This window comes from Mobula hypostoma, chromosome X1 (assembly GCF_963921235.1).
Source record: "Mobula hypostoma chromosome X1, sMobHyp1.1, whole genome shotgun sequence".
In the NCBI taxonomy this organism is placed as follows: domain Eukaryota; kingdom Metazoa; phylum Chordata; class Chondrichthyes; order Myliobatiformes; family Myliobatidae; genus Mobula; species Mobula hypostoma.
Window position 1 is genome coordinate 18,147,117 of NC_086128.1, and position 16,264 is coordinate 18,163,380.

Below are 16,264 nucleotides of genomic sequence, written 5' to 3' on the forward strand. Positions count from 1 at the left end.
AAAAAAAAATTCTCAGCTAGAGTCTATCTTTGGGGTTAAATGCAGCCTCTTGTATATCTATGAAGATGGATTAGTATACTTTGCTTTATCCGTCTAAGACTTCAGCAATTTCATACTAACATAGTGTGTGTGCTTAGGATACTGTAGAATATATGATAAATGTCATAGTCTCCTTCCCATCTTTAATGCATTTGGCATTGTAAGGGGCAGATCTGACAGGACTGATTGTAAGTCAGTGGTGCACACAGTGGGGTCTGTACTGTTAAGGGGCACTGTCTTTGTTGCGGAAAGTGGGGTGGGGGGAACAGACAACAGCAGAGCACCTTTGATGCCACCTTTTTGCCATGTGCAGCTCACATTTGCATCGATGCCTTTTGGTTGGATTTGCGCTGAGCAAAATTAGTTTTCACTGAAGACAGTACCCCTTTGAGACAGAACCCCAATAAAAGAACTAAACACAAAAATCCACACCAAGACAGCCTCAACCTGGTAGAGTAAAAAGTGTAATATTTATTCTTTAGACTTGTATTAATAATGTAGCTTTAACCATCATTGTTGGGTAATAGCATCATCCACCATGCAGTTCACTAACACATTACTAGTCAAGTTTACTACTAAGATTTTAAAATTACAGTTCACATCTGTGTGGCAGAAAATGAAAACCAGGATGTGGCTTGGTTCTTTGCTCTTATCACCCCCATTCTATTGATTCCATTCAGAGCAGTTTAGGTATGAACAGACAATTACTCCGAGCCCATAAGCCCTGGAATTGACACTGGACAACATCACGGATCTTGCTGCAAAACAAAAATGAAAACAAAATGCATCCACGATATGCTGCTGCTTTCTAATTGCACTATTTTTCTTTTGCCGCCTACTCTTTTGTTTGCCAGTTTCTGATCTCTGCAAATTAGCGCGAAAAATCTAATTCTGAACAGATTTGGTCTTAAATGGATTTATTGCACAGAGAACCAGAGAACAGTGGGTTTTTAAAATTTGTCGTCTTTACAATTTGCCATTCGGTTTCTAGAATTGGGATGTTAACGAATGAAAAAGTATCCATGATCCAAAATAACATTTTGTGACAATGGCATCAGCCTGAAGCCATTATATTTAATTTTGTAATTTTTTGTTGTATTTACAAAAAATGCATGCCGATAAAATAAAATGATATATTACAATATTTATAATATTCTCTTAAAAATTCCAACCACACCTTTCAGCATTTGCTTTGTGCTGCTTACAACATAGCCTGTACATATATGTGTGACTCTGTTTTATACATCGTTTTCTACTAACGAGGGAAGCTAACGAGGGAAGAAAACATGAATCCTCATTTAGTTGTCATCCGGCGCAGGATGACAAGAAGTGAAAATGAAATGAAGCTGCACGGTCTGCCACTTGCACTCAGCACTGTGACTTGGCGTGCGAGTTATATTTATTTCTTTTTTTAATTAATTTTTTTAAACAAATGTGATTATTAGAGAAAAAACATTATATGTGACTACAGAAGCAAGAAAAACATGCATCAAAGTGCCAACTGCAAACCATCACTGATGAAGATGTAAATGTTTGTTTTCTTTTTAAATGATATTGGAAATTCAAAAACTGTATCAACTTGGATTAATACACATCTTGGTGCTGCGTATACTCTGTTATCCAGTACCCAAAAATTGCACCACAGAGATAAATTGCCATGTACACAGCATTCCTTACCTCCGTATAAAATGTCTACTCTGCAATATGAAGGTGATTAATCAATACTGCAAGATACAAATGAACGATCTTTAAAGCCCTAGTTTTGGTTTACATTGAAATTTAAATACAACAAGCCATTCTTGTATTTTAATTTTCCCCTTTGAGGAGGATACAGAGCAGCAATTTATGTGCAACAATGGCTGTATGTTCAGAACATTAGCTATTAAACATACACACAACCCCCCTTTTTTGTTACTTCTACTGAGGTTGGATGAATGATTCATTAAAGAGTTTGTAAATACTTGAAGGGCACGATATTAGGCTGTCCCCCAATATAGTGTATGTTTTTCAGTGGAATGCCTCAGCCATAAGACAAAACCACTGGGTGGACAAAGTACTTGTGTCTGTGGCCTATGACTCTACATGCATGATTTCTGATCACAGCATGCTATCATGCAAATCATTTCTATGCATTGAACGAGCACAATTTTTTTGGAATCGGTCTGAGCAAGTCCCCCTCAGTCCGAAAATAAAACCCACGTACCTCCCCTTATCCCCAAACAACATGAAGCCCATGTAGAAAAATATGCAGATATAAGAAAGAAACCATGACTAAAAATAAAGGCATGGGCTAAATGTTACATTTGCTGAACAGATCATGGAAGGAGGCAACCATAATTTTGCATGGTCAAACAAACCTTGGTATTGTTTTTTTTTTGTCTGAACGAGTGAACTAAAATGAGAAAATAAAATCTCTGTCTGACCCCCTTGGCAATGTACTGATCCTAGCAGCCATAGTTTGTCCTTTGTTGCAGTGACTGCCAAAATATAGTAGATGCAGTAACCACCTGTTGGAGTTTATTGAATCCCCTTTGCTGTACAGGGTCCTAGTGTCATGAGAGGGGAAGGTCACTGCCGTCTAGGCAACAACTGTATATTGTAAGCAGATTATGTTTGGTATAGATCTCTAGCTGAGAGTTCTTTTTGTTCTAGAAATTGGGTCACTGTTCTGCATTGATATATATATATATTTATATATATCTATATACTTTAAGTCTGTAAACAACATTTGCTTTCAAATGGAATTTTTTTCACAACTTAGATTCCCTGATGTCTTTTTGGTTGTTTCTGCCTTTATCATTGCCTTTTCGATCCTTCTCTTGTTTCTCAGGCTTAGTTACACTGTCGTACGATGGCAGTGATGCAGTGGAAGGAGTTCCTTCCTTTTTTTCTTGATTGGTGTTACCATTCTCATTTGCATGCCCTCCTGATTTAGTATATGGAAGTCTTCCTTTGGTGGTGATCTTTCGCCTCGCCAAATGTGCCCTATAAGCCCGCTGAATAATGATGGCGCAAACTTCTTCGTGCTTGCGTCGAAGCGTGGTCGTGATTGGCTCGTAGGATACCTTGGAGGGATTCGACGCCACAAACCTCTCCTCCATCTGTTGCCGAAGAACATCCATTTCTCCGCTCTCACCCAGCACGCGCTTGGTAAATGCAAACAAGATATCCAAACAATGAATCCTATCTCCGCTCACCATGGGCAAGTCCATGGCAATGAGTTCTATGTGATTGGGTTTAGGAACTCTAAGGGGTGCTTCCAAAGTATCAGCAAAGTCAGATAACTTGTTGTACTCAATGAACTGTGTGGCATCAGGGTCAAACTTCTCCCAGATTTCATAGAATGTCTCAAAGTCATCCTCACTTAATGGTTCAGCGCTCTCCTCTGTAGCCACGCTGAAGTTCTCCAGAATAATGGCAATGTACATGTTCACAACAATCAAAAATGATATGATGATGTAACTGACAAAGAAAAATATTCCCACAGACGGATTGCCACAGTCTCCTTTAACAGCAGTGCCTGGGTTCTCCTTTTCAATGTCACAATCTGGTGGTCTGTTTAAGATTGGCAAGAGTAAACCATCCCAGCCAGCAGATGTAGTGACCTGGAACAAGCAGATCATGCTGTTGCCAAATGTTTCAAAGTTAAACATATCATCGATACCAGCTTCTTTCTTGACGTACGCAAAATTAGACATTCCAAATATGGAAAAGATGAACATGACCAAAAACAACAGAAGGCCAATGTTGAACAAGGCCGGCAAAGACATCATTAAGGCAAACAATAGCGTTCGGATTCCTTTGGCTCCTTTGATCAGACGCAAAATACGACCAATTCGAGCCAATCGAATTACTCTGAATAGTGTTGGTGACACAAAGTACTTTTCAATTAGATCAGCCAGGAACATTCCTAAGGAGACAGAAGAGATTTTATTAACAGTTCTGCTTTAACGCAATTAATCCCTAACAAATGAAACACATTGCAATAAACTAATGATTAGGGCAGTCCATGCAAGAAAAGCTTGTGAAATCTGTTTACCAACTTTCTCACTTCATATCATTAATGATAAAACAATGTATTAACTACACAGACAGAACACCAAACCTTAATGCATATTACAGCTTTGGAAGTAATGTGGGTTAAGTATTGATGAAGTTCAGATGACAACAACCTCAAAAGCTTTGTTGCAATGGAAATTTTTGTGAAAAAATTGACCAATTTTAGGTTTCAGGGCAATATTTTATGTTTACATTTTTCAATTCACAGTTTATCCAAATTTTATCCTAATTTATTTAATCCTAATTTTTAATTAGGATTACAGCCTAATCCTCAAGCCCCAATAAATCTGAAATGTTTCCTTCCTATATTTGTTCTGCAGTGGCTTTCCGTATATTTCATATGGAAAAAAAAATACCCCGGACAGCATCCCTGGTATTTTCTCAGATGTAAATAATTTGGAATGTGCTATATCCTGGAATATAAACTCCAAATTCAAATGATTGTCTTCCAATCTGTGCTAAAAGCATTAAAACTATACCAGGGTGGAGGTCAGAGTTCTTGATGACACTACAGGAAAATGTTCAGATTGACTGTGTCTTCTGAAGCCCAACTCCTTCCTCTCTTCCAGAATTGCACAGCAAAACCAATAGTCATTTACATTTGAATATAAAACAAAGGTCACTTGAGTACCACAATGTAGCCAACACTTGCAAAATTAGAGGCCAGCAAATACAATTTCCTTCATAATTGGAGAGAAGAAAACTGTTGTGCACGGGCAGAACTTATTCACTAGTGGTTCAGGAGGTTAAAGAGAAGATCAAGTTCCTCAAGCCTAGTTTTGTGCCTATTTTTTGTTTAACCTTCATGGAGAATGTGGCAGTTCAACAAACAATTCCTATTTTGCATCAACAACAGTAACATAGGTGCTGGGTTGGGACCAATTTCTTTGTCATTGGTAATGTAATGCTAGTAAGCAAGTAGCTCTCTTCTGACACATTTTCCCTCAATTTTAAATGCTACATTAAACTTTCATAAGCACCAACTGGCTGCCTTCCGAACACAAAGGCAGTTACCAGACTGAATACCTATAGGATAAGGGTCTGTTACAGAGACAAGTTCTTCACCCTACTACATCCATGTTGGACTCCCCTCTTATCCCTCAATAAAAGGATGAGTGTAAAATTAGTGTTACATTGAATCCAGTCAGTTTCCCATGAGGAAAGAGTTAGATTTATCTTGCTTCTAATGCTTTTATGTTTTTGGAAAACATATTTTATACATTTACTGTTGTGGCTTTTCATTGTGTGCATGACAGTGAAAGAACATTAAGTGCCTTTGACTCAAGATCAAGCACTCCCACATTACAGCACAGGTCAAATTCACTGCCAGAGTCTGTCCAACATGGTTTAACAATTCATCTTAATCTCAGCTGCAATGTAGTGTTGGATTATCTTCAGGTGGGAGACTTTCATCTAAAAATCTAATTTAGATTCAAACCTGGAGATGAAAGGCAAGACAAACTTGTGAAAAGTTACAACAGAATCCAGCCTGTCCTTCAAATATCTAACATTTAACCACATTCTCACGACAGGGTTGTGTAGCATCAGTATATAGGTTTTTTTTTGCTTTTCTCGTTTTGTAATGATTGCCCTTCCTGGTACAATTATCCCTGCAATTGGGAGGTTACTGGCCCAAAACAATTGGGTTAACTATTATTCTGCTTTGATTAAATTATGGGTGCACTGTTGGACAAACATGGGCTTTTCATTTATTAAACGTAAAGACAATGATCTTTTGGTATCATTACTTACCCACAATGGAAAGGATCACAACCACAAAGTCAAATATATTCCACCCAATTGTGAAATAGTAATGCCTCAGTGCAAAGAGTTTAAGTACACATTCACTTGTGAAGAAAATAATGAAGATAAAGTTGATCCAGTACAGAATAGTTTCACTCTCTTTGCTTTGATCATCTGTTTCCACCATCATTGTTACCATGTTGAGGCAGATTAGAATCATGATGACAATGTCAAAAACCTGTTGAGTGACAAAGTCATAGACTCCACCTTGGATTATGTTCTACAACAAAAAAACACAAACACAGAATGAATATTATAGAAATAGAATAGCAAATTAAACTAAATTTCTTCTGTAAATGATCCAGATTCCTCCAGTTTTCTACCTGTCCATATGTCCATTTAAAAGCCTCTTAAACACCATGATTGCATCTCCTTCCCACCATCTTACCTGGCAGCCTGTTCCAGCCACCTACCACTCTCTGTGTAAAGAAAAGCTTGCATTGCACACCTCTCTTAAACTTCCCCCTCTCACCTTAAAAGCATATCCTTGATTGCCTTGCAAAGAGCTACATAACATTCTTTGTTTTTGTCATCTAGGAAAAAGAAACTTTGATTTCAGGTTAAAAAAAGTGATTCACACCTTTACTGAGGAGGAGGGATGAGAAGGGTTGGAGGTGAGGAGAGGGCAGAAAGAAGAGGAAGAACCATACCACAGCTTTCCCCAACATCATGTTGGGGCTGACGATAATGAAACACTTAGATGGAATTACAAAATGGATCAAAAATGATATGTGCTTGTCAAGCTTTTGAACATAAGTAATGCTTTGCAAAAGCAAGCTTAAAATTGTGCCTCAAAACTTCAGGCACCAGAGGAGTTGTGCTAAATGGGTGCACCAGGAGTCAGCTAAGACTTCAATCACATCCCAAGCTCCGATTCACTGTACGTGTCTAGCGCTGGAAGCGTAGCGACTGATATTATTTGATAGACAAGGTCAAGTTAGGGGAGAAATGGTAACTGTAAATCTCGGGGGTCTGTGTTGTGGTTGGCATCTGGTGGCCAGGGATGGTGGAGGGAAAGTGTTGGGGGTGGCAGTGGGCACCAGGACCCAGTGACTTGGTAAACAGGAAGTGGAACAGGGTTGGTCTTTGAGACAGGTTGCTCAAGGTGGTGCCGAGCTGTGACCGCCATTGAAGTCGAGGCTCAGTTTTATTTGTTTTTTTAAATTTTTTTGGGGGGGGGTTCATGGGCTGGTTTTGGGGACAGAGTGGGGAGTAAAGGGTCAGGTTAAGATTTAGGGACAGGAATTTGAGGAATTAGGGGATAGGCTGGAGTCTTTAGTCTCTGTCCTGCAGACTGAGGGTCAAATGCCAAGTACAGAAGCCAAGGAACATTGACCAGAGCCCGGGGTCTTTGAACCTCTGCAAGACTGCTGGGGTAGCCGAAGGCCTAATATCTGCATGCCAATGTCCAAATCTGAGTCCGATTAAGGCTGGAGATGGTCCGTGTTGTCTTGCCGAGCACCGTGCGTATGCTATGATGGGGCCAGAATGTGTGGTGACACTTGTGGGCTGCCCCAGCACACATTTGGGGGTGTTGGTTGTTAAGACAAATGACACATTTCACTGTAAATTTCAATGTATGCGTGATAAATAAACTTGAATCTTGAATGTGGGTTTGCCACAGGTGAGCAGGCATGCATATGGTGATCAAGGCCAACACCATGCAGTGTGCTGGGGCCGGGCATGACCAAAACACTATGTGGTGGAGTGGCTTTTATTGGCATTGGGGTCAGCAGGTTCAGTGGAAGCAGGGGAAGAAGTCGAGAATCAGGAGGCAGTGGATAGGATAGGGGAGGGTTATTGTCCAATGGCAGAAGATAAGTAATTCACTTACCTGTCAGATATTCCAGACCAGCACTGTGGTGGTTAAACCAAGTCATCCCAGGAATGGCTAAGGGGTGAAAGTGTAGTCCAACTTTCCCCACAGCCATCCAAAAGGAAATTGCATGGGGGAATAATATCATCCCCCATGCCCTGATAGGCAAATGGTTGATTTAGTTCAAGAAGGGACCCGTCAAATTTGGGGAAACTACGTCAACAGTTCATTGGGGAAACAAGTTCGATTTTCAATTGCATAACACTGGAAAAACACATCATGGGACAGAATTTCTCAGTATGGATGCCTAAACACTGGATTTCACCCCCATTTTGTTATGTTGAGCTTGCATGTACCCAAATGGATGATCCATGCACGTGCAAAAAAAAACCCGACTTGCAGATCACATCTTGAATATTCAATTTTTGTCAGGAAATGAAGAAATGGCTGCACATCAGCTAAAAACATTGGATGGACGATCAAACATACTGAGGTAAACTGTGGCTGGATTACACAGTCAAACTTCCAGAAAGTCAGGAACTTGCTCCGGAAGGTTCAATGTTGCAGTCTGACGTGAACATCAGCTTTTATGCTCAATTTGTGCAGAAAAATATCATTCATAAATGGGTTTGATTTCTCAGTATTCCAAAACATAGTCATCTGGTGTGCAGTCTAAACAATCATCTATTTTATACAGAACAAACCATTCTGAGAACTGAAGCAGTGATTTCAGAAAATTACAGCCAATAGATTCCTCCCCCTTCATAATCCAAATAGGAAAAGAGTTAGAACAAGTCTTATTTTCACATAATAGTCCCTATTAAAGTTACAACAACTGCCTGCAATATTACTGAATTTTGACAATTGTCAGCAATCTTATTTTCACTGTCATGGAATTATTCGTGCTTAATTGATGAAGAACAACTCTGGTACATTCCTCACCAGTTCTTCAATGGTTTGTTGTACTTGTGTAGTACTTACCAATGGCCTTGGAATGGGCTTCTGAGGCTTCTTGGACCCCAGCTTTTTCATTGCATTGTAATATTTCTTTTGTTCTTCTGTCATAAAGATATCCTGACCTCCAAAGTATAGAGAACAAAGAAAAACTGGTTACAATCTTCAGAATTTTACCTTGCATATATTCTCATTTGCTTTCCCACTCACAGCTTGTTAAGACAGTGACTCTTGGCTGGAGTGCAGTTGGTCAGCTGATTATCTAATGGGTATTTATTGGGCTCAGAGGCAGGACAGCAAGGGGTGCTGGACTACTAGGCTGCAGATCATTTCAATTCCATTTTGAGCTATGCTAGCTAATATTATTAAATAGCTCTCTCACCTCGGGTAACAACATCGTCCCCTTGAACAACTAGCATTAACCACTTTCTCAGAAGATAGATCAGAACTTGCCTTCTAGTCATTACCATCTACTGTCCCTCTCTAATGTTCTTTTGTTTCTAAAATACCTAACTGTACTATTGTCTCTAAATATGTTGATCTTTTCTACTGCAATGTGAAGCTTCCCAATTAGATTTCTGACCCTGTCTCAGCATTCTCTACTCCATCAACATCTCTCCCCTATTGTTAAGGCGATGACTCAAAAAGGCAGCATCGACCATTTAGGACCCTCACCACCCAGGACATGCCCTCCTCTCAGGGAGGTGGTGCAGGAGCCTGAAGACTCGCGCTCAATATTTTGGAAACAGCTTCTTCCCCTTTGCTGTTGGATTTCTGAACAACTCATGAAGCCATGAATATTTCCTCGTTGTTCCTTTTTTTTTTTGCTTTTTTTTGTTATTTATAGTAAAATTATGGCTTGCACTATACTGCTACTACAAAAATAAAATATACGTGAGTGATAATAAACGCGATTCAGATACAGATGTTCAAAGGAAATGACTTAACCTGACTATTCTTATTAGCCACAGCACTTGTTTCTTTTTCCAACCTCATACTATTACTTCTGCAGTCTCAAAAGGATCTAAATTTGGGTCCCTTTTCATCTACATGCTACCATTAGTAACTTCACTCAAAGACGTGGTAGTTAACTGTCCCAAGATGGATGAGTGGAAGTTGGAGGAGGATTGGATCAGGATCAGCCGTAATGCTCCCTGTGGTCCAATCTCTCACTAAGGTCTTATACACAAATAATCACTACTTGGGCAAGATTCAGAGGTGGTCCCTGTGGAATCAAAACCCAAAAAGTCGTCCAGTGACCTGAGATGAGAGGGGACAATGATTTGGCAGTGACAAGACAAAAGAAAATGAGTCAATGCAGAATGGGTCTTTAGTCACCTGATATGACAAATACATATTAAGTATTCACATATAATTAGAATAATTCTGAAGATATTGATAACAATAATTTTTGATATTTGCACACTAACGTCCAAATGGATAAGTTGTCTCAAGCATCTGTTATAAAGAAAGTTAGAGATCGTTATTGGAATTTTCTCATGCAAAAGAACTTATCTTTTTCTTCTGTTGGTTGAAGTTGTCAATGATGACACCAATAAAGAGGTTCAATGTGAAGAACGATCCAAAGATGATGAAGATCACAAAATATATGTACATGTAGATGTTGTCCTCATAGAATGGCTGTTCTTCAACCTAAAACAACAAGAAATTATTAATCATCTTGCTGCACAATAACACTCTACAGGGGTTAGTGACTTACCTTATAATATCCCACCAACCATACGTCTGGACCATAATGGAATACTCCCCAATTGTGGTTTTAAGAATTTTTTTTTCCCCGAACAGCAGGTAAGCAACTTTTAAACTGCCTACATAAACTGGGTATTGAGCAGCCCTTGGGCTATCTGTTCTGGAGAAGCCTAACTGGGACCAATGGAAGCTTCCAAAGTTATCGGGAAGCTACTTCTTTTCTGTAGAGGTCAGAGGAGACATGCTGCTCCTGGCTCCACAGATGCTCTGGTAACCAATACTGATACGGCCCTGCCACCCTTCAGTTCCGTGCTCACCGTCCCGATCCCTGACACGTCCCCACCACCTCAAAATGCCACTGAGCTAACTCAGCCTGAATTGCCACTGACCACCACTGGCTAATGCAAATTCCTTCTGCCAGTTTAATTTAGTTAATATAATGCTGAACAACAGCGCATTCAAATTTCTTCTGATAGTATTTATCGCAGGCTATCAAGAGACTGGGAGTTCTTAGACAGTAATTTACTGAGCAGAGTTATATGGTTCTACATATGCTTGAAGTGCAGAGTGATCGGAGTGTTGTCATGCATAATTCACAGAAGGCTGACACAAGGGCTTCTGCAGATGTTGGAAATCATGAGCATCACACACACACAGTGCTGCAGGAACTCAACAGGTCAGGCAGCATCCAAGGAAATAACTGAACAGCTGATACTTTGCACTGAGAACCTTCAGTTTTGATTTATCAGTCCAGTTCATTTTCTTCCATGGATTTTGCTGCCTGGCCTGCCGAACTCCTCCAGCATTTTGTGTGCATTATTCATTAGAAGGCTGGTGTGCAGGTACTGCAAACATTGAGGGAAGTTTGCAGAATGTTACCTTTTATGGCTAAGGGAATTGAGTAGGGAGTTTATGCTTCAGTTATATAGGGCATCAGTGAGAGCGCAGTTAGAGTACTATGTATGGAATTGACCTACTTACTTAGGGGAGAATGTTCCTAACTTTGAAAGCAGTTCAGAGGAGGTTTTAAAACGCAAACAACAGGAATTCTGCAGATGCTGGAAATTCAAGCAACACACAAGTTGCTGGTGAACGCAGCAGGCCAGGCAGCATCTCTAGGAAGAGGTACAGTCGACGTTTCAGGCCGAGACCCTAAGAGTTTCGGAAGGAAGAGAGTTAGCTCTTCCTTCAGTTAGTCCGGACGAAGGGTCTCGGCCTGAAATGTCGACTGTACCTCTTCCTAGAGATGCTGCCTGGCCAGCTGCGTTCACCAGCAACTTCGATGTGTGTTGTCAGAGGAGGTTTGATGGACTGATAATTGGGAATGATGTCACAATGAAATCACTCTCAGGTTGAAAGAGCAACACTTCATAATCCATCTGGGTAGAGGGGTAGAGTCCAAACTGATGACATGAACATGGATTTCTCTATCTTCCGGTAATTTCTTCCCTCCTCCCCCTCTTTTTATTTGTCATTCCGGCTCTCCTCTTACCCATTCCTTTCTCCTTACCTGCCGATCACCTTCCACTGGTACCCCTTCTCCATCATTTTCTCCCATGCTCCTCTCTCCTATCCTATCAGATTCCTTCTTCAGCCTTTTACCTTTTCCGCCTATCACCTCTCAGCCTCTCACTTCATTCCCCCTCCCCCACCAGATTTCATCTATCACCTGCCTGTTTGTGCTCCTTCCCTGCCCCCCCCCTTCCTCCTCATTCTGGCTTCTTCCCCTTTTCTTTCCAGTCCTGATGAAGGGAGTTGGCCCCAAACGTCAACAGTACATTCCCCTCGTTAGATGCTGCCTGACCCGCTGAGTTCCTCCCGCATTTTGTGTATTGCTCTGGATTTCCAGCATCTGCAGGATCTCTTGTGTTTACGATATCGAGAATGGGCAAGTTGTCTTCAGAAGACAAATTTGACAGACTGTGCACGGACTGGAAGGGCCGAGATGGCCTGTTTCTGTGCTGTAATTGTTATATGGTTATACAATAGCTACGGAAGAAAGACGATTTGAATAAGAGACAAGATCATGACAGGTATTGACATCGTGATGTAGATTGGGTTTTTCCTGTTTCAGGAGAATCGCAAACTAAGGGGGTCACTGTTTAAAAATAAGGGATCACTCATTTAACAGAAAAATATTGCCTCATCTTCAAGGGATAAATACCATTCGAACTCTTCTCCAAAGAGCAGTGGAAGCATAATTTTCAAAACATTTTTGGACAGAATTAGATAGATTCTTCATAAGGTGGTGAAAGGTTACCAGAGGTAGGTTAATGCAGAATCAAGGTTAAGAATTGGAACAGTTTATAACCTATTTACTGGCAAGGTGGGCTCATCCTTGTTCCTAATTGGCCTGATTGTGTGTCTATGCATATATTTGTTAACATTGTTGGAAGTAAGCAAGTACTCAAATTGAAGACTCGAGTTAACATGCATAATGTGTTATTCCTGCTTTTCTTTCTGATGGATGGCCTTGGATCCGTGGAATCACTTTGGACACAGGCCCTTGAAGAGGCATTGCTTCTGGATATTTTGTCTCTGCATGAAAGGTGTTCCGCTGCATGACATTGATATCCTTGGGGAGTGGGTGGGGAACAAAGGTGCAAGAGGAGATCTTTGCTCTGCAGTAAATCAAGACAGGATCCAACAGCAGCACAGACCAACTGAAGGAACTTGACAGAAGAATATAGCTGTTTGGGCAGCAGTTTGGAAGTAGACAGAGGTGCAGGAAGTGAGATAATTTCCACTGTGAGGCTGGGGGACTGAGACATGTCAGAGCACGAGGAGGTCTCTGACCCCCTGAGAGAGACCGTTTCCCTAGAGATTGGAAGTGTGTGGATCTGCAAGGTCTAGATGTCCAAATGATGTGAGACCTGAAGAAATCCACAAAGTTAAGGAATTAAAATTAGTCTGCACTTGTCATGATGGAAATGAAAATAATCAATCCTGACAAGTTCATCCCCTTAAATTGCTTACTCCTGAAAAACAAAATCACAAGGCAGTTTACAAGTCAGGGGTGTCAAGGAACAACTAAGAGATTGAACTACTGAATTGAATCTGATGAATTAATATAGCAAAGATGTAAGCAAAAAGGCTACTAAAGAGAAAACCACAGTAGATCGAGGCTTGTTAAGTAGACCAAGGTGACATCAATATCCTGTACATTTCCAGAGTGTCACTCAGATTATATTTCTTTGTTATATTATTGGTGCTCAGTTTATTTTCAGTCTATGAACACTGGCCTACCTGCAAAACAAAATTGATGCAATTGCCATCAATAAACACACAACTGCTCAGTAACAGGGATATTTATAAGGGGAACCACATTAGAAATCAACAACGTTGGTTCATGGATAACAGCATTACAAAATATCTGGTGTTCACTTCAGTGTCTGTATCATGTACTGCTATCTGATGGAAGAACATTCATGTCAGCAGGCACAGACTAAGCTGAACAACACCGACAATGTTCTTCAACGCTGAGCAAATGGCTTCAAACCTTTCCCTCTAGAGCAGGGGTTCCTGACCATTTTTATGCCATGGACCCTTACCATTAACCGAAGGAGCTGTGGTTGGAAACCTCTGCTCTAGAAATGGAACTGCAGTCTGTTAAGCAATCAGTACCCATGTGCAAACCCTCAAACTGCGTGCCAACCCATCACACAAGCACGGGCACAGGTACGAGCATTCGTAATAAGGTGGATGAATTGAAAGTGCAGATTGTTATTAATGATTATGATATAGTTGGGATCACAGAGACATGGCTCCAGGGTGACCAGGGATGGGAGCTCAACGTTCAGGGATATTCAATATTCAGGAGGGATAGACATGAAGGAAGGGGAGGTGGGGTGGCGTTGCTGGTTAAAGAAGAGGTTAATGCAATAGAAAGGAAGGACATAAGCCGGGAAGATGTGGAATCGATATGGGTAGAGCTGCGTAACACTAAGGGGCAGAAGACGCTGGTGGGAGTTGTGTACAGGCCACCTAACAGCAGTAGTGAGGTCGGAGATGGTATTAAACAGGAAATTAGAAATGTGTGCAATAAAGGAACAGCAGTTATAATGGGTGACTTCAATCTACATGTAGACTGGGTGAACCAAATTGGTAAAGGTGCTGAGGAAGAGGATTTCTTGGAATGTATGCGGGATGGTTTTTTGAACCAACATGTCGAGGAACCGACTAGAGAGCAGGCTATTCTGGACTGGGTTTTGAGCAATGAGGAAGGGTTAATTAGCGATCTTGTCGTGAGAGGCCCCTTGGGTAAGAGTGACCATAATATGGTGGAATTCTTCATTAACATGGAGAGTGACGTAGTTAATTCAGAAACAAAGGTTCTGAACTTAAAGAGGGGTAACTTTGAAGGTATGAGTCGTGAATTAGCTAAGATAGACTGGCAAATGACACTTAAAGGATTGACGGTGGATATGCAATGGCAGGCATTTAAAGGTTGCATGGATGAACTACAACAATTGTTCATCCCAGTTTGGCAAAAGAATAAATCAAGGAAGGTAGTGCACCCGTGGCTGACAAGAGAAATTAGGGATAGTATCAATTCCAAAGTAGCATACAAATTAGCCAGAGAAAGTGGCTCACCTGAGGACTGGGAGAAATTCAGAGTTCAGCAGAGGAGGACAAAGGGCTTAATTAGGAAGGGGAAAAAAGATTATGAGAGAAAACTGGCAGAGAACATAAAAACGGACTGTAAAAGCTTTTATAGATATGTAAAAAGGAAAAGACTGATAAAGACAAATGTAGGTCCCCTGCAAACAGAAACAGGTGAATTGATTATGGGGAGCAAGGACATGGCAGACCAATTGAATAATTACTTTGGTTCTGTCTTCACTAAGGAGGACATAAATAATCTTCCAGAAATAGTAAGGGACAGAGGGTCCAGTGAGATGGAGGAACTGAGCAAAATACATGTTAGTAGGGAAGTGGTGTTAGGTAAATTGAAGGGATTGAAGGCAGATAAATCCCCAGGGCCAGATGGTCTGCATCCCAGAGTGCTTAAGGAAGTAGCCCAAGAAATAGTGGATGCATTAGTGATAATTTTTCAAAACTCGTTAGATTCTGGACTAGTTCCTGAGGATTGGAGGGTGGCTAATGTAACCCCACTTTTTAGAAAAGGAGGGAGAGAGAAACCGGGGAATTATAGGCCGGTTAGCCTAACGTCAGTGGTGGGGAAACTGCTGGAGTCAGTTATCAAGGATGTGATAACAGCACATTTGGAAAGCGGTGAAATGATTGGACAAAGTCAGCATGGATTTGTGAAAGGAAAATCATGTCTGACGAATCTCATAGAATTTTTTGAGGATGTAACTAGTAGAGTGGATAGGGGAGAACCAGTGGATGTGGTATATTTGGATTTTCAAAAGGCTTTTGACAAGGTCCCACACAGGAGATTAGTGTGCAAACTTAAAGCACACGGTATTGGGGGTAAGGTATTGGTGTGGGTGGAGAATTGGTTAGCAGACAGGAAGCAAAGAGTGGGAATAAACGGGACCTTTTCAGAATGGCAGGCGGTGACTAGTGGGGTACCGCAAGGCTCAGTGCTGGGACCCCAGTTGTTTACAATATATATTAATGACTTGGATGAGGGAATTAAATGCAGCATCTCCAAGTTTGCGGATGACACGAAGCTGGGTGGCAGTGTTAGCAGTGAGGAGGATGCTAAGAGGATGCAGGGTGACTTGGATAGGTTGGGTGAGTGGGCAAACTCATGGCAGATGCAATTTAATGTGGATAAATGTGAAGTTATCCACTTTGGTGGCAAAATTAGGAAAACAGATTATTATCTGAATGGTGGCCGATTAGGAAAAGGGGAGGTGCAACGAGACCTGGGTGTCATTATACACCAGTCATTGAAAGTGGGCATGCAGGTAC

The 16,264-nt window shown here is 40.9% G+C and overlaps 1 protein-coding gene across 1 annotated transcript in view; it reads right to left on the reverse strand.

The window, feature by feature from the left end:
• Positions 1-569: 569 nt before the first annotated feature.
• Positions 570-16,264, reverse strand: part of LOC134340380 (sodium channel protein type 8 subunit alpha-like) — a 257,867-nt gene continuing 242,172 nt past the window's right edge. The window contains exons 25-28 of the mRNA XM_063037560.1: positions 10,187-10,324; positions 8,699-8,803; positions 5,851-6,121; positions 570-3,949 (exon numbers count right to left, since the gene is read on the reverse strand). Of these exons, the coding sequence (XP_062893630.1) occupies positions 2,790-3,949; positions 5,851-6,121; positions 8,699-8,803; positions 10,187-10,324 (1,674 nt within the window). The 3' untranslated portion in view covers positions 570-2,789. The remainder of the gene's footprint in view (positions 3,950-5,850; positions 6,122-8,698; positions 8,804-10,186; positions 10,325-16,264) is intronic.